This window comes from Somniosus microcephalus, chromosome 2 (assembly GCF_052327205.1).
Source record: "Somniosus microcephalus isolate GS21.2 chromosome 2, FLI_Smic_1.0, whole genome shotgun sequence".
Taxonomy (NCBI): domain Eukaryota; kingdom Metazoa; phylum Chordata; class Chondrichthyes; order Squaliformes; family Somniosidae; genus Somniosus; species Somniosus microcephalus.
In genome coordinates this window covers 388,454,460-388,472,329 of record NC_140988.1, presented here as the reverse complement: position 1 = coordinate 388,472,329, position 17,870 = coordinate 388,454,460, and the positions used below count along the sequence as shown (strand labels likewise).

Sequence of the window (17,870 nt, the reverse complement as noted above, 5' to 3'; positions counted from 1 at the left end):
CGCCCATTACCCCTGTGCTCGCTGCCCCGTGTCCTCACTCGCACCAAGTCCCGTTCGCCCATTACCCCTGTGCTCGCTGCCCCCTGTCCTCACTCGCACCAAGTCCCGTTCGCCCATTACCCCTGTGCTCGCTGCCCCGTGTCCTCACTCGCACCAAGTCCCGTTCGCCCATTACCCCTGTGCTCGCTGCCCCCTGTCCTCACTCGCACCAAGTCCCGTTCGCCCATTACCCCTGTGCTTGCTGACCCGTGTCCTCACTCGCACCAAGTCCCGTTCGCCCATTACCCCTGTGCTCGCTGACCCGTGTCCTCACTCGCACCAAGTCCCGTTCGCCCATTAGCCCTGTGCTCGCTGCCCCGTGTCCTCACTCGCACCAAGTCCCGTTCGCCCATTACCCCCTGTGCTCGCTGACCCGTGTCCTCACTCGCACCAAGTCCCGTTTGCCCATTACCCCTGTGCTCGCTGCCCCATGTCCTCACTCGCACCAAGTCCCGTTCGCACCATCACCCCCTGTGCTCGCTGACCCGTGTCCTCACTCGCACCAAGTCCCGTTCGCCCATTACCCCTGTGCTCGCTGCCCCGTGTCCTCACTCGCACCAAGTCCCGTTCACCCATTACCCCCTGTGCTCGCTGACCCGTGTCCTCACTCGCACCAAGTCCCGTTCGCCCATTACCCCTGTGCTCGCTGATCCGTGTCCTAACTCGCACCAAGTCCCGTTCACCCATTACCCCTGTGCTCGCTGCCCCGTGTCCTCACTCGCACCAAGTCCCGTTCGCCCATTACCCCTGTGCTCGCTGATCCGTGTCCTAACTCGCACCAAGTCCCGTTCACCCATTACCCCTGTGCTTGCTGACCCGTGTCCTCACTCGCACCAAGTCCCGTTCGCCCATTACCCCTGTGCTCGCTGACCCGTGTCCTCACTCGCACCAAGTCCCGTTCGCCCATTAGCCCTGTGCTCGCTGCCCCGTGTCCTCACTCGCACCAAGTCCCGTTCGCCCATTACCCCTGTGCTCGCTGACCCGTGTCCTCACTCGCACCAAGTCCCGTTTGCCCATTACCCCTGTGCTCGCTGCCCCATGTCCTCACTCGCACCAAGTCCCGTTCGCCCATCACCCCCTGTGCTCGCTGACCCGTGTCCTCACTCGCACCAAGTCCCGTTCGCCCATTACCCCTGTGCTCGCTGCCCCGTGTCCTCACTCGCACCAAGTCCCGTTCACCCATTACCCCCTGTGCTCGCTGACCCGTGTCCTCACTCGCACCAAGTCCCGTTCACCCATTACCCCCTGTGCTCGCTGACCCTTGTCCTCACTCGCACCAAGTCCCGTTCACCCATTACCCCCTGTGCTCGCTGACCCGTGTCCTCACTCGCACCAAGTCCCGTTCACCCATTACCCCTGTGCTCGCTGACCCCTGTCCTCACTCGCACCAAGTCCCGTTCGCCCATTACCCCTGTGCTCGCTGACCCGTGTCCTAACTCGCACCGAGTCCCGTTCACCCATTACCCCTGTGCTCGCTGCCCCGTGTCCTCACTCGCACCAAGTCCCGTTCGCCCATCACCCCCTGTGCTCGCTGACCCGTGTCCTCACTCGCACCAAGTCCCGTTCGCCCATTACCCCTGTGCTCGCTGACCTACATTGGCTCCCATTCCTGCAACACCTTGACTTTAAAATTCTCATCCTTGTGTAATGTATCCAAGTTTGCTGACGATACAAAGCTAGGTGGGAAAGTAAGCTGTGAGGAGGATGCAAAGAGGCTGCAAAGGGATTTGGACAGGTTATGTGAGTGGGCAAGGACGTGGCAGATGGAATGGAATATAATCTGGAGAAATGTGAAGTTATCCACTTTGGTCAGAAAAATAGAAAAGCAGAGTATTTTTTAAATGGAGAGAGATTGGGAAATGTTGGTGTCAGAGGGACCTGGGTGTCCTTGTGCACGAATCACTGAAAGTTAACATGCAGGTACAGCAAGCAATTAGGAAAGCAAATGGTATGTTGGCCTTTATTACAAGAGGATTTGAGTATAAGAGTAAAGACGTCTTACTGCAATTATATAGCGCCCTGGTGAGACCACACCTGGAGTACTGTGGACAGTTTTGGTCTCCTTACCTAAGGAAGGATATACTTGCCATAGAGGGAGTGCAACGAAGGTTCACCAGACTGGTTCCTGGGATGGGGGATTGTCCTATGAGGACAGATTGAGTAGACTAAGCCTATATTCTCTAGAGTTTAGAAGAATGGGAGGTGATCTCATTGAAACATACACAATTCTTACAGGGCTTGACAGGGTAGATGCAGGGAGGATGTTTCCCCTGGCTGGGGAGTCTAGAACCAGGGGTCACAGTCTCAGAATAAGGGGTCGAACATTTAGGACTGAGATGAGGAGAAATTGTTTCTCTCAGAGGGTGGGGAATCTTTGGAATTCTCTACCCCAGAGGGCTGTGGAGGCTCAGTCGTTGAGTGTATTCAAGACAGAGATCGATAGATTTTTGAATATTAAGGGAATCAAGGGATATGGGGATAGTGCAGGAAGGTGGAGATGAGGTAGAAGATCAGCCATGATCTTATTGAATGGCGGAGCAGGCTCAAAGGGCCGAAAGGCCGACTCCTGCTCCTAATTTTTATGTTCTTATATTTGTTTTCAAATCCCTCCATGGCCTCGCCCCTCCCTATCTCTGTAACCTCCTCCAGCCCCTACAACCAACGTTCCTGCTGAGCTGCAGGGCCACGCAGTGGTCTGGGGGTCCCGCGAGGCCCCTCACTGGCTTTTCAATGGAAATAATTGTGCATGCACGAAAAATTTAAAGAGCCGCGCAGCCACTTAAAGGGCCCACGCACCCAAAAATAAATTACAGAGAACATTGCCTACAAACCTCAGAGATCTCTGCGCTCCTTCAATTCTGCCCACTTGAGCATCCCTGATTATAATCGCTCCACCATTGGCGGCCGTGCCTTCAGCTCCCAAGACCCTAAGCTCTGGAATTCCCTCCCTAAACCTCTCCGCCTCTCTACCCCTCCTTCCTCCTTTAAGATGCTCCTTAAAACCTACCTCTTTGACCATTTGCCCTAATATCTCCTTATGTGACTCGGTGTCAAATTTTGCTCATGTGAAGTGCCTTGGGACGTTTTACTACATTAAAGGCGCTATGTAAATGCATGTTGTTGTTGTTGTGGTGTAATGGGTGACTCTGATCCTCAGGTCGGTGAGAACGTGGAGTTATCACGGCAACAGGATTGCGCCAAACACCTTCCAGCCATCAGGACATTTTTTAAGGTAAGGGCAACGTCCCCCAGTTCCATCCTCTCCTCTCCTCTCCACCCCCCACCCTGTCAGTCTGGTTTCCCTCCTTGACCTTAGTCTGACCTATGAAACCTGATCTTTGACCACTCCACCTCTCCTCCATGCCACTGTCCAATCCGACCTGTCCTAAAGCAGGCAGTGTAGCCTCAGCAAGCTCGCCCTCCTGCACCCCCACGGCACCAGAGTCTCAGGCCGTCTTGGCCCACATCAGCTCATCTCTGTATTGGGCTCCAGGTCCCGATCCAGATCCCATGACCGTCACTGAACCTTCTCAACAGCAGGACACCATTGGCACAACCTCGGACGCCATTCCCCACCCATCGCTCCGACTGAGCGCTGTCCTGTGCAACGGAGTGCAGCATCCCCCTCTCCTCACTCCCCTCCCTCCCCACTCTCCCCATCCCATCCCTCTCCCCCTCGCCACCTCCATCCCTCCTCCTGGAGTTCTTTGAGGATGTAATTAGTGGAGTAGACAAAGGGGAACCGGTAGATGTGGTGTATCTGGATTTTCAGAAGGCCTTCGATAAGGTCCCACACAAGAGGTTGGTGAACAAAATTAGGGCACATGGAATTGGGGGTAATATACTAGCATGGATTGAGAATTGGTTAACAGACAGAAAACAAAGAGTAGGGATAAACGGGTCTTTTTCAGGATGGCAGGCTGTGACTAGTGGGGTACTGCAAGGATCGGTGCTTGGGCCCCAGCTATTCACAATCTATATCAATGATTTGGATGAGGGGACTAAATGTAACATTTCCAAATTTGCTGATGATACAAAGCTAGGTGGCAGTGTCAGTTGTGAAGAGAACGTGAAGAGGCTTCAAGGGGATCTCGACAGGCTCAGTGAGTGGGCGAGAACATGGCAGATGGAATATAATGTGGATAAATGTGAAGTTATCCACTTTGGTAGAAGAAACAGAAAGGCAGAGTATTTTCTAAATGGTGAAAGGTTGGGGAATGCAGATGCTCAAAGGGACCCTGGGTGTCCTTGTACATGAGTCACTGAAAGTGAATGTGCAGGTGCAGCAAGCCATTAGGAAGGCAAATGGTTTGCTGGCCTTCATTACCAGAGGATTTGAGTATAGGAGTAAAGAAGTCTTACTCCAATTATATAGGGCCTTGGTGAGACCACACCTGGAGTACTGTGTACAATTTTGGTCGCCTTACCTAAGGAAGGATATACTTGCCATAGAGGGAGTGCAACAAAGGTTCATGAGGTTGATTCCTGGGATGGCGGGACTGTCGTATGAGAAGAGATTGAGTAAACTAGGCCTGTATTCTCTTGAATTCAGAAGAATGAGAGGGGATCTCATTGAAGCATACAAAATTATTACAGGGCTTGATAGGGTGGATGCTGGGAGAATGTTTCCCTTGGCTGGGGAGTCTAGAACCAGGGGCCACAACCTCAGGATAATTGGTAGGCCATTCAGATACATAGATACATAGAAGATAGGAGCAGGAGTAGGCCATTCGGCCCTTCGAGCCTGCTCCGCCATTCAATGAGATCATGGCTGATCATCCAAATTCAGTACCCGGTCCCTGCCTTCTCCCCATATCCCTTGATCCCTTTAGCCTTAAGAAATATATCCAACTCTTTCTTGAATATACTTAATGAACTGGCCTCCACCGCCCTCTGTGGCAGAGAATTCCACAGGTTCACCACTCTCTGGGTGAAGAAATTCCTCCTCATTTCAGTCCTAAATGGCTTACCCCTTATCCTTAGACTATGACCCCTGGTTCTGGACTCCCTGGCCATTAGAAACATCCTTCCTGCATCTAGTCTGTCCAGGCCTGACAGAATTTTATAGGTTTCGATGAGATCCCCTCTCAATCTTCTAAACTCCAGTGAGTATAAGCCCAATCGACACAATCTCTCCTCATACGTCATTCCTGCCATCCCAGGTATCAGCCTGGTGAATCTTCGCTGCACTCCTTCCATGGCAAGAATGTCCTTCCTCAGGTAAGGCGACCAAAACTGCACACAATACTCAAGGTGTGGTCTCACCAAGGCCCTGTACAACTGCAGCAAGACACCCTTGTTCTTGTTCTCGAACCCTCTTGCTACGAAGGCCAACATACCATTTGCCTTCTTAACCGCCTGCTGCACCTGCATGCTTACCTTCAGCGACTGGTGTACAAGGACACCCAGGTCTCTTTGCACTTCCCCTTCTCCCAATCTATTACCATTCAAATAATAATCTGCCTTCCTGTTTTTGCCACCAAAGTGGATAACCTCACATTTATCCACATTATAGTGCATTTGCCATGTTTCTGCCCAATCACCCAACCTGTCCAAATCGTGCTGGAGTTTCACGACATCCTCCTCACAGCATACCCTCCCCCCCAGCTTTGTGTCAGGACTGAGATAAGAAGAAATTTCTTCACCCAGAGGGTGGTGAATTGTTGGAATTCTCTACCCCAGAGGGCTGTGGAGGCTCAGTCATTGGGTATATTCAAAACAGAAGTCGATAGATTTCTGACTAGTAAGCGCATCAAGGGATATGGAGCTGAGGTCGATGATCAGCCATGATCTTATTGAATGGAGGAGCAGGCTCGAAGGACCGAATGGCCTACTCCTGCTCCTATTTCTTATGTTCTTATGTTCCTCTCCTCCCCCTCCCTCCATCTCTCCCTCTCTCTCCTTCCTCACCTCCCTCCGCCCTCACTTCACCACTCCATACCTCCATCCCTCCCTCCCTCCCATCCCCCTCCCTCACTCACTCCCCACTTCCTCCCAACTCCCTTCTGTAAAGTATGTGTCTATACTTAATTCAATAATGAAGAGACAGCTTGGAAGATTCAACGTAGGTCTTTACTTCATACCAACAGGCGGGAACTGAGGGGAAATCAGTGCCCACAGTACTATTTATACCCCTATGGCCAGGGGTGGTACTACGGTATCACTACGCCCTACAAAGTAGTGCTGCCCTGGCCATAGGTCTAAAGCAACATACATATTACATACACAACATTCCTCCCCTTTTGATTAAAACGTACCCGTGCAATTAAGTCAATGGATGCCCCATAACTAGGGCTAATAACATTTGGTAACACAATCTACATAACATATTTACATCAAGAGTTGTCTACTTATATACATATAAGCAGAAACAGGTTATAGATTCAGTCTCTGAGGAGGCCTCCTGTCTCGACTAGGATAACGTCTTTCTCTAGTCGGTCTCGGTGTAGGCGGCGGTACTTCCGTCACCCCTTCATCGCTGGACTCATCGGTGTCTGATGGCACATCCTGTGCCGTGGAGATCACTGGAGTGCTGAACTCCTCGCCATCCTGAGGCCTCTGTAACGACGAGCTGGGCTGTGATTCCGCTGTAATAATGTGCTGAGACGTTTGAGGTAGTGGATCAGTTGGGTTTCTGGACTCCACAAGTTGATCAGCATGTCGTCTTATTATGCCTTCCCCTGTCTCAACTGTGTACATCAAGGGTCCCTGGCGGGCCTTTATCGTACCAGACCGCCACTTTTCCTTCCTATAATCACGGGCCAACACTTGCTGCCCCACCTCGAAGCTCCGTGTCTGTCTGTCAGGGGCCCTACGAAATACTCGGTTTTCCACATCTCTCCGAATGTTTGGTTTAAGCAATTCAAGGTGAGACCTTAACCTTCTATTAAAGAACATGACGGCGGGGGCCTGGTTGGTCACCGTATGTGCAGCATTACAGTATGCGAATAGGAAGTTGTCCACCTTGTGTTGTAGTGGCAACCTTTCCTCCCCCATCGCCTTGATGGCCTTTTTAAAAGTCTGTACAAATCGCTCTGCCAGCCCATTTGTAGCCGGATGATATGGTGCGGACGTATAATGTCGCACTCCATTCCTTTTTAGGAATGCTTGAAATTCTTCTGCCACAAATTGTGGCCCATTGTCCGAACAGACTTGCTCGGGCACCCCGTTTCGGGCAAAAATGGTCCTTAAGACTGTGACCGTCTTTTCGGCTGTCGTTGATGACATCTTTATGACTTCCGGCCATTTTGAATGGGCGTCCACTACAATGAGGAACATCGCATCCAGGAAGGGGCCAGCGAAGTCCACGTGGATCCTTTGCCACGGCGTTGAGGGCCACTCCCACGGATGTAGTGGGGCTTGTGGTGGTACGTTCTGTACTATCTGGCATCCTTGGCACGCTTTTGCTACTTCCTCAATGTCCCTGTCAATGCCGGGCCACCAGACGTAGGCTCTGGCGAGGCTTTTCATTTTGACACCCCCCAGATGACCTTCGTGTAAGTCCTGCAACACTTTATGTTGTAATTTTTGAGGGACCACTACCCTGGCTCTGCACATCAATGTGCCCCGGCAGACGGACAACTGGTCCTTCCTTGCTGAAAACGCCGGCAATGATGCATCACCCTGCGCCGGCCAGCCTTTCACGGTTAGTTCGTAAACCCTTGCCAAAGTTGGGTCGTTTCGTGTTTCCCGCTCGATACATTGGCTGGTGATGGGCAAGTGTTCCATAACAGCCGTATGATATATTTCAACGGGGTCCTGTATTATCTCTTTGATCTCGGTAGGCAAGGGTAGCCGCGACAGGCCATCCGCATTGCCATGCTCTTTGGTACCCTTATATTCGATAAGGTACTGGTGTGCTCCTAAGAACAGTGACCATCTCTGTAGCCTTTGGGCCGTCATCAGGGGCACCCCTTTTGTTGGATTAAATATCGACACCAACGGTTGATGATCCGTCAGTAGTATGAAACGTTGCCCATGCAGGTAGTGGTGGAATTTTTTTACACCCCACACCAGACTGAGGGCCTCCCTGTCGATTTGCGCATAGTTTCTTTCAGCTGTAGTTAACGACCTTGAGGCAAATGCTATTGGCCTCTCCGTCCCGTTGGGAAATTTGTGTGACAACACTGCCCCTATACCGTACGGGGAGGCGTCACATGCCAACCTCATTGGCATTTTTGGGTCAAAGTGTGCGAGCACTTCCTTTGATGTGATGAGTTGTTTACCCTTTTTAAAAGCAGCCTCACACGTTTCGTCCCAATTCCAGGAGACTCCCTTTTGTAGCAATGAATTTAGTGGATGTAAAATGGACGATAAGTTCGGGAGGAACTTATGGTAATAGTTTATAAGGCCTAAGAATGATCGTAACTGAGATACATTCTCAGGGGGCGGGGCCTTCACTACTGCTTCGATCTTTTCCGGGGACTTATGCAGGCCTTCCTTATCTATAATGTGACCACAGTATGAGATACGTTCCTGGAAAAACTCACATTTCTGCTTGTTCGCCCTGAGTCCGTATTGTTGTAACCGCAGAAGTACTTGCTCCAGGTTAGCGAGGTGGTCGTTATCCGTTTGTCCTGTCACCAGGATGTCATCCAGGTAGCACTGCGTTCCTGGAATGCCCTGTAGGACCTGTTCCATGGTCCTCTGCCATATTGCCGGGGCGGACGCCACACCAAATACCAGGCGATTGTACTGGTACAATCCCTTGTGTGTGTTAATCGTTAGGAGCTTTTTCGAGTCCTGCTCCACCTCCATCTGTAAATAAGCTTGACAAAGGTCAATCTTCGTAAAGTGTCTACCCCCAGCTAACGATGTGAATATGTCCTCTATCCGCGGCAGCGGATACTGTACCGTGTGCAGGACTGGGTTAATAGTTATCTTAAAATCCCCGCAAATGCGAACCTTCTTTGGTTCCCCCGGTGTGTTATTTGCAGATTTCTTTATAACTGGGACGATGGGCGTGGCCCACTCACTCCACTCAATCTTTGTAAGGACACCTGCACTCTCTAAGGCGTCCAGTTCTGCTTCCACCGCTGGCCGAATGGCATAAGGCACCGGTCTGGCCTTACAAAACTTGGGGTTTGCGCCTTGAGCAATGGTTATTTTTGCTCTAATGTCCTTTAAGGTCCCCAGCCCTTGTTGGAACACCTCTGGCGTTTTTGCCAATATTTTCGACAGCCTGCTTGTAATGGTTGTATCATCCGTGGTGGTCTCTACTTTTAACTCGTGTATCGACTTCCAGCCGAAGTGGATTTTTCTTATCCATTCCCTACCCAAAAGTGGTGGTCCACCGTTTGGTAGGACGTATAAATAAAGTCCTGGCACTTTTGTGCCGTTGTATTTAACTGTTACTTGCATTTTTCCCTTCGGGTAAACTTTTTGTCCAGTATATGTTTTAAATTTAATTTCCGTATCCTTTAAGGGAATGCTTTTGAACAGCCTGTTATAATCTTGTTCATTAATTACTGATAGGGCTGAACCCGTGTCTAGCTCCATATTAACTTCGACGCCTGCTACCGTCATTTTAACCCACATTGTGCTGTGGTCCTCCGTTTTGTCTACACCATATAACTTGAGACATCCTAGACCTTTAGGCTCTGCTGTTGTGCCTTCCTGTGACTCGTCTGAGCTACTGTCAGACAGCTTATGTATTGTTGTCCTTGCCTTGGTACTGCTCGGATTGCCCCCACGATTGGGTTTCGTACCAGACCGACAAACTTTCGCTATATGCCCCTTTTTACCACACTGCCGGCATATTTTATCACGAAACCAACAATTACTTTGGTCGTGGGTGGTTTTGCCACAACGGTAGCATTTACCTTTGTGAAGTGTCACCTCATGGGTGTCATAGCTGGTTGTGTTTTGTCGTATTTGAGCCGCACCCTGTGCTGCTGCTTCGTGGACCGATGCTATTTCAATCACCTGATCTAGGCTGAGCTGTTTCTTGGCTAGCAACCGTTTACGTGTATTCTCATTTAACATGCCACAGACAAATCTGTCTCTGATTGCGTCCGTCAATATGGCTCCAAACTGGCAATGTTTGGACAACCTTCTGAGCTCAGCTAAATATGCTGCCTGTGACTCATCATTCCTTTGGTCGCGTCTGTAGAAGCGGTACCTTTCCGCTATAAATGGTGGCTTAGGGTTTAAATGTTCCCTTAACGTATCAACAATTTGGGCGTACGTTTTGTCCGCTGGCTTTTCTGGAGTAAGAAGATTTCTCAGCAGCCCGTATGTTTTTGGCCCCATGAAATTTAATAAGGTTGCTACCTTTTGATCATCTTCCACCTTGTTCACTATGCAATAAAGTTCATGCCTTTCGATATAGGCCTCCCATTCTTCTGTGTCCTCCACAAATGGTGCCAACCACCCGTCTTTAGACATTTTTAATTGGTGAAGAGAAAAAAACTTTGAAGAGAGAAAAAAAAACTTTTCCCCTTTTGTCCACTAGGTGGAGTGCTAGTCCTCGAGAAAAAAAACTTTGAAGAGAAAAAAAAACTTTTCCCCTTTTGTCCACTAGATGGCGCTGTTTAAAAAAAACTTTTCCCCTTTTGTCCAGTAGATCGCGCTGTTTTTTTTTACTGCTGGATGAAAAAAAAAATTCCCTTTTGTCCACTAGATGGCGTGTTAGTCCTCGTGGCTCAGTTTATTCCCGAGCTCGCCTGCCCGTTCCTTGCAGCAGCCGTTCCCTGGAAGGATTTCAGTTACCTGGACTTTTGCCCCGTGGCTGGAGCGCCCCTCTCTGTTGCTGCTGCTCTTTTTGGTACCTGTAGTGTTGGTCGATTTCTCTTGGTCGCCGCTGGACTCTGCAGGCTGGCTGGTAAGAAGCCTCTCTTCTCTATCCGTACTGCTGCCGTTGCTTTGTTGCACCGTGTACTGGTGAGTTCGAACGTTACTCGTCGCCAGTGTAAAGTATGTGTCTATACTTAATTCAATAATGAAGAGACAGCTTGGAAGATTCAACGTAGGTCTTTACTTCATACCAACAGACGGGAACTGAGGGGAGATCAGTGCCCACAGTACTATTTATACCCCTATGGCCAGGGGTGGTACTACGGTATCACTACGCCCTACAAAGTAGTGCTGCCCTGGCCATAGGTCTAAAGCAACATACATATTACATACACAACACCTTCCTTCTCCCCACTTCCCTCCCTCCATCCCTCCCCTCCCCAACTCCCTCCTTCACTTCCTCCCTCCTTCACTTCCTTCCTCCTTCACTCCCTCCCTCCTTCACTCCCTTCCCCTCCACTCTCTCCCTCCCTCATCCCTCCCTCCCCCTCCATCACTCCCTCCCTCCTCCCTCCCTCCCCCTCCATCCATCCCTCCCTCCCCCTCCATCACTCCCTCCATCTCTCTGTCCCTCCCCACCTCCCTCCTTCACTCACTCCTTCACTTCCTCCCTCCTTCACTCCCTCCCCTCCATCCCTCCCTCCATCCTTCCCTCCCCCTCCATCCCTCCCTCCATCCCTCCCTCACCTCCTCCCTTATCCATGCGTCCTCCCACACCTTGAGCACTATGTACAGTTCTGGGCACTGGTTCTTCAGGCATTGCGGGCAGTGCCTGAGTTCCGTGGTTCTGGTACTAGACTACTTGTCCAGAGGTTGAGAGTAACCTTTGATTTATGGCTGGTTCCAGTGAAACTGACAGATTGTTGGGAAAATCCAACCGGGAAAGGAACCTGCTGTCCTTACCCGGTCTGGCCTACAGGTGACTCCAGTCCCACAGCAACGTGGCAACTAGGAATTGGAAATAAAAGCAGCCTTGCCAATGGCGCACACATCCCGCCAACCAATGAATAAAGTGGTGAGCTGCAGGCCAATGAAACATAGAAACTTAGAAACATAGAAGATAGGAGCAGGAGTAGGCCATTCGGCCCCTCGAGCCTGCTCCGCCATTCAATGAGATCATGGCTGATCATCCAAATTCAGTACCCTGTCCCTGCCTTCTCCCCATATCCCTTGATCCCTTTAGCCTTAAGAAATATATCCAACTCCTTCTTGAATATATTTAATGAATTGGCCTCTACTGCCTTCTGTGGTAGAGAATTCCACAGGTTCACCACTCTCTGGGTGAAGAAATTCCCCCTCATCTCTGTCCTAAATGGCTTACCCCTTATCTTTAGACTGTGACCCCTGGTTCTGGACTCCCCAACCATCGGGAACATCCTTCCTGCATCTAGTCTGTCCAGTCCTGCCAGAATTTTATAAGTTTCAATGAGATCCCCTCTCATTCTTCTAAACTCCAGCGAGTACAAGCCCAATCGACCCAATCTCTCCTCATACGTCATTCCTGCCATCCCAGGTATCAGTCTGGTGAATCTTCGCTGAACTCCTTCCATGGCAAGAACATCCTTCCTCAGATAAGGCGGCCAAAGCTGCACACAATACTCAAGGTGCGGTCTCACAGAGAGAGGTTAAAGAGTCTGCACTTGTTTTCTCACAGGAAGTTCTGCTGAAATATTATTGAAGTTGTTGTTTGTTTAGGGATGTGGGCGTCGATGGCAAGGCTGCTTTTATTGCCCATCCCTAGTTGCCCTGATACGGTGGTGGCACGTCTACCCGGATAGTGCTCGGTCGGGGATGACAGATTTATGGCCATGTCCGCACGGTGTTTCCTCGACACTGTTGCTCTTGTCCTTCTCGGTGGCAGAGATCACAGGGGACTAACCTTGGTGAGTAGATCAGTCACTGCAGCCCCAGTGCTGGGGGTGGATACCGAGTCCAGTCTCACCGGTACCAATCAAGCAGGCTGCTCTGTCCTAGATGGTGTCGAGCTTCTCGAGTGTTGCTGTGGCTGCTGGTGAGTGGAGAGTGTTCCATCACTGGGCTTATAGGTGGTGCAAGCGCCAAGCGCAGGCAGCGAAAGGAGGCCATGTCAACCCAAGCACCTCACCCACCCGCCCCTTCAACCATCGTCTGCCCCACCTGTGACAGAGAATGTAGGTCCCACATCGGACTCATCAGTCACCTGAGAACTCATTTTTAGTGTGGAAGCAAGTCATCCTCGGTTCCGAGGGACTGCCTAAGAAGAAGGATGTAGGTGGTGGAGAGGCTTTGCGAGGTCACTTTCTCCCTCACATTCCTCTCCCCTCTTTCTGTCCTTCCCCTTTCCCTCCCCTCCAGTCACTCACGTGCATTCCAGCCTGCATTTTATAGCCTGTTCTATTCAGTTTGATTTCATCTCCTTGTTGAACAGGAAGCGAATGTTGTTGTCACTGCGCAGACACTCGCAGATATCAGTCCTCAAGCCATGGAACAGATCATTGCAAAGGCACCAACTCGACGGAGATTGGCCAGAGCACGGAGAGAGGTGGACGAGCCAGTGGTAAGAAATATGGACATGTTGGTGCGAGCGACACGGACACAAGGACATGGACACGAGTGACATGGACATGAGGACACAGACACGAGGACACGGACACGAGGACACGGACACGAGTGACACGGACATGACACGGACACGAGGACACGGACACGAGGACACAGACACGAGGACACGGACACGAGTGACACGGACACGAGGACACGGATACGAGTGACACGGACACGAGGACACGGACACGAGGACACGGACACGAGGACACGGGGGCACGGACACGAGTGACACGGACACGAGGACACAGACATGAGGACACGGACACGAGGACACGGACACGAGGACACGGACACGAGGACACGAGGGCACGGACACGAGTGACACGGACACGAGGACACGGGCACGAGGACACGGACACGAGGACACGAGGGCACGGACACGAGTGACACGGACACGAGGACACGGACACGAGGACACGGGCACGAGGACACGAGGACACGGACACGAGTGACACGGACACGAGGACACGGACATGAGGACACGGACACGAGGACACGGACACGAGGACACTGTGCTTCTGAGCGTACTGTGGCGGCTCGGCTCAGACTCACCGTCTCGGCAAGTATTCTTTATCCTACGTTCCTTCACCATGCTGAGAGCCCATGGTCTGTAATCACTCGATTCATGCACCGCGATTATGGTCTGGCTGCTGTCCAAGCAAAAGGAGAAGCAAACTCCTCAGAGCAGCGAGTGAGGGGGCGAGGGTGAGAGAGGGGGCGAGGGTGAGGGAGGGGGCGAGGGTGAGAGAGGGGGTGAGAGGGCGAGAGGGGGGTGAGGGGTGGAGGGTGAGGGTGCGGGTGAGAGAGGGTGAGGGTGAGTGAGGGTGAGGGGCGGAGTGAGAGGGTGAGAGGGTGGAGGGAGAGGCTGACAGGGTGGAGGGAGAGGGTGAGGGTGAGAGGGAGAGGGTGAGGGAGAGGTTGAGGGTGAGAAGCGATGGGTAAGGGTGAGGGTGAGGGTGAGGGGCGGAGGGGGAGGGGTGGAGGGAAAGGGTGAGGGATGGAGTGAGAGGGTGAGATTGAGGGGCGGAGGGAGAGGGTGAGGGTGAGGGGCGGAGGGGGTGGGGGAGGGGTGGAGGGAAAGGGTGAGGTTGAGGGGCGGAGGGAGAGGGTGAGGGTGAGGGGCGGAGGGAGAGGCAGAGGGTGAGGGGCGGAGGGAGAGGATGAGGGTGAGGGGCGGAGGGTGAGGCAGAGGTAGAGGGGCGGAGGGAGAGGGTGAGGGGCGGAGGGTGAGGCAGAGGGTGAGGGGCGGAGGGTGAGGCAGAGGGTGAGGGGCGGAGGGAGAGTGTGAGGGTGAGGGGCTGAGGGAGAGGGTGAGGGTGAGGGGCGGAGGGAGAGGGTGAGGATGAGGGGCGGAGGGTGAGGCAGAGGGTGAGGGGCGGAGGGAGAGGGTGAGGGTGAGGGGCGGAGGGAGAGGCAGAGGGTGAGGGGCGGAGGGTGAGGCAGAGGGTGAGGGGCGGAGGGAGAGGAAGAGGGTGAGGGGCGGAGGGAGAGGATGAGGGTGAGGGGCGGAGGGTGAGGCAGAGGGTGAGGGGCGGAGGGAGAGGATGAGGGTGAGGGGCGGAGGGTGAGGCAGAGGGTGAGGGGCGGAGGGAGAGGGTGAGGGTGAGGGGCGGAGGGTGAGGCAGAGGGTGAGGGGCGGAGGGAGAGGGTGAGGGTGAGGGGTGGAGGGTGAGGCAGAGGGTGAGGGGCGGAGGGAGAGGGTGAGGGTGAGGGGCGGAGGGAGAGGGTGAGGGTGAGGGGCGGAGGGAGAGGGTGAGGGTGAGGGGCGGAGGGAGAGGGTGAGGGTGAGGGGCGGAGGGAGAGGGTGAGGGGCGGAGGGTGAGGCGGAGGGTGAGGGGCAGAGGGTGAGGCAGAGGGTGAGGGGCGGAGGGAGAGGGTGAGGGTGGGGGCGGAGGGTGAGGCAGAGGGTGAGGGGCGGAGGGAGAGGGTGAGGGTGAGGGGCGGAGGGAGAGGGTGAGGGTGAGGGGCGGAGGGAGAGGGTGAGGGTGAGGGGCGGAGGGAGAGGGTGAGGGGCGGAGGGAGAGGGTGAGGGTGAGGGGCGGAGGGTGAGGCGGAGGGTGAGGGGCGGAGGGTGAGGCGTGAGGCCGAGGGTGAGGGGCGGAGGGAGAGGGGTGAGGGTGAGGGGCGGAGGGTGAGGCAGAGGGTGAGGGGCGGAGGGTGAGGCAGAGGGTGAGGGGCGGAGGGAGAGGATGAGGGTGAGGGGCGGAGGGTGGGAGAGGGGTGAGGGGGCGGAGGGTGAGGGGCGGAGGGAGAGGGTGAGGGTGAGGGGCGGAGGGAGAGGGTGAGGGGTGAGGGGCGGAGGGTGAGGCGGAGGGTGAGGGGCGGAGGGAGAGGGTGAGGGTGAGGGATGGAGGGTGAGGCAGAGGGTGAGGGGCGGGGAGGGAGAGGATGAGGGTGAGGGGCGGAGGGTGGGAGAGGGTGAGGGGCGGAGGGTGAGGGGCGGAGGGAGAGGGTGAGGGTGAGGGGGCGGAGGGAGAGGGTGAGGGGTGAGGGGCGGAGGGTGAGGTGGAGGGTGAGGGGCGGAGGGTGAGGGGCGGAGGGTGGAGAGGGTGAGGGGGCGGAGGGTGAGGGCGGAGGGAGAGGGTGAGGGGCGGAGGGAGAGGGTGAGGGGCGGAGGGTGAGGCAGAGGGTGAGGGGCGGAGGGTGAGGGGCGGAGGGAGAGGATGAGGGTGAGGGGCGGAGGGAGAGGGTGTGAGGGGCGGAGGTGAGGGTGAGGGGCGGAGTGTGAGGCAGAGGGTGAGGGGCGGAGGGTGAGGCAGAGGGTGAGGGGCGGAGGGAGGAGAGGGTGAGGGTGAGGGGCGGAGGGAGAGGGTGAGGGTGAGGGGCGGAGGGAGAGGGTGAGGGTGAGGGGCGGAGGGAGAGGGTGAGGGGTGAGGGGGCGGAGGGAGAGGGTGAGGGTGATGGGCGGAGGGAGAGGGTGAGGGGCGGAGGGTGAGAGAGGGGCCTCTCCAATGCAGCCGTTTGTGCCAGTGTTTCTGAGGGCTGCCCTCACTCGCTCCCAGACACCAACCAGCTCCTGCTCACACTTGCCCGTTCCCACTCACTCCTGTTTAAAATGGATGAATTTTTTTAAATGATTAATTCCTGGGTTGTGGGCATCACTGGCAATGCCCCGGCATTTATTGCCAATCCCTAGTTGCCCTCGAGAAGGAGGTCGTGAGCCGCCGCCTTGAACCGCTGCAGTCCGTGTGGTGAAGGTGCTCCCACAGTGCTGTTAGGGAGGGAGTTCCAGGATTTTGACCCAGCGACGATGAAGGATCGATGATATATTTCCAAGTCAGGATGGTGTGTGACTGGAGGGGATCTTGGAGGTGGTGGTGTTCCCATGCACCTGCTGCCCTTGTCCTTCTAGGTGGAAGAGGTCGCAGGTTTGGGAGGTGCTGTCGAACAAGCCTTGGCGAGTTGCTGCAGTGCATCTTGTAGATGGTACACACTGCAGCCACGGTGCGCCGGTGGTGGAGGGAGTGAATGTTTAAGGTGGTAGATGGGGTGCCAATCAAGCGGGCTGCTTTGTCCTGGATGGTGTCGAGCTTCTTGAGTGTTGTTGGAGCTGCACTCATCCAGGCAAGTGGAGAGTATTCCATCACACTCCTGACTTGTGCCTTGTAGATGGTGGAAAGGCTTTGGGGAGTCAGGAGGTGAGACACTCGCCGCAGAATACCCAGCCTCTGACCTGCTCTTGTTGCCACAGTATTTATGTGGCTGGTCCAGTTAAGTTTCTGGTCAATGGTGACCCCCCAGGATGTTGATGGTGGGGGAATGCCGTTGAATGTCAAGGGGAGGTGGTTAGACTCTCGCTTGTTGGAGATAGTCATTGTCTGGCACTTGTGTGGCGCGAATATTATTTGCCACTTATCAGCCCAAGCATAAATGTCGTCCAGGTCTTGTTGCATGCGGGCATGGACTGCTTCATTATCTGAGGAGTTGCGAATGGAACTGAACATTGTGCAGTCATCAGCGAACATCCCTATTTCTGACCTTATGTTGGAGGGAAGGTCATTGATGAAGCAGCTGAAGATGGTTGGGCCTAGGACACTGCCCTGAGGAACTCCTGCAGTGATGTCCTGGGGCTGTGATGATTGACCTTCAATCACCACAACCATCTTCCTTTGTGCTAGGTATGACTCCAGCCAGTAAAGAGTTTTCCCCCTGATTCCCATTGACTTCAGTTTTACTTGGGCTCCTTGATGCCACACTCGGTCAAATGCTGCCTTGATGTCACGGGAGGTCACTCTCACCTCACCTCTGGAATTCAGCTCTTTTGTCCTTGTTTGGACCAAGGCTGTAATGAGGTCGGGAGGTGAGTGGCAGAACTCAAACTGACCATCATTGAGCAGGTTATTGTTGAGTAAGTGCCGCTTGATAGCACTGTCGACGACACCTTCCATCACTTTGCTGATGATTGAGAGTAGACTGATGGGGCGGTAATTGGCCAGATTGGATTTGTCCTG

At 53.8% G+C, this 17,870-nt stretch overlaps 1 protein-coding gene across 5 annotated transcripts in view; it reads left to right on the top strand.

Moving 5' to 3' along the window:
* The window catches only part of LOC147123861 (drebrin-like), a 254,232-nt gene that overhangs the window by 139,257 nt on the left and 97,105 nt on the right, over positions 1 to 17,870 (top strand). For 4 of the 5 annotated variants that reach the window (XM_085976437.1, XM_085976435.1, XM_085976434.1 and 1 more), the window contains exons 4-5: positions 3,197 to 3,271; positions 13,241 to 13,369. In XM_085976437.1, coding sequence (XP_085832563.1) covers positions 3,197 to 3,271; positions 13,241 to 13,369 — 204 coding nt within the window. The remainder of the gene's footprint in view (positions 1 to 3,196; positions 3,272 to 13,240; positions 13,370 to 17,870) is intronic. The other variant, XM_085976439.1, reaches the window with a different exon arrangement.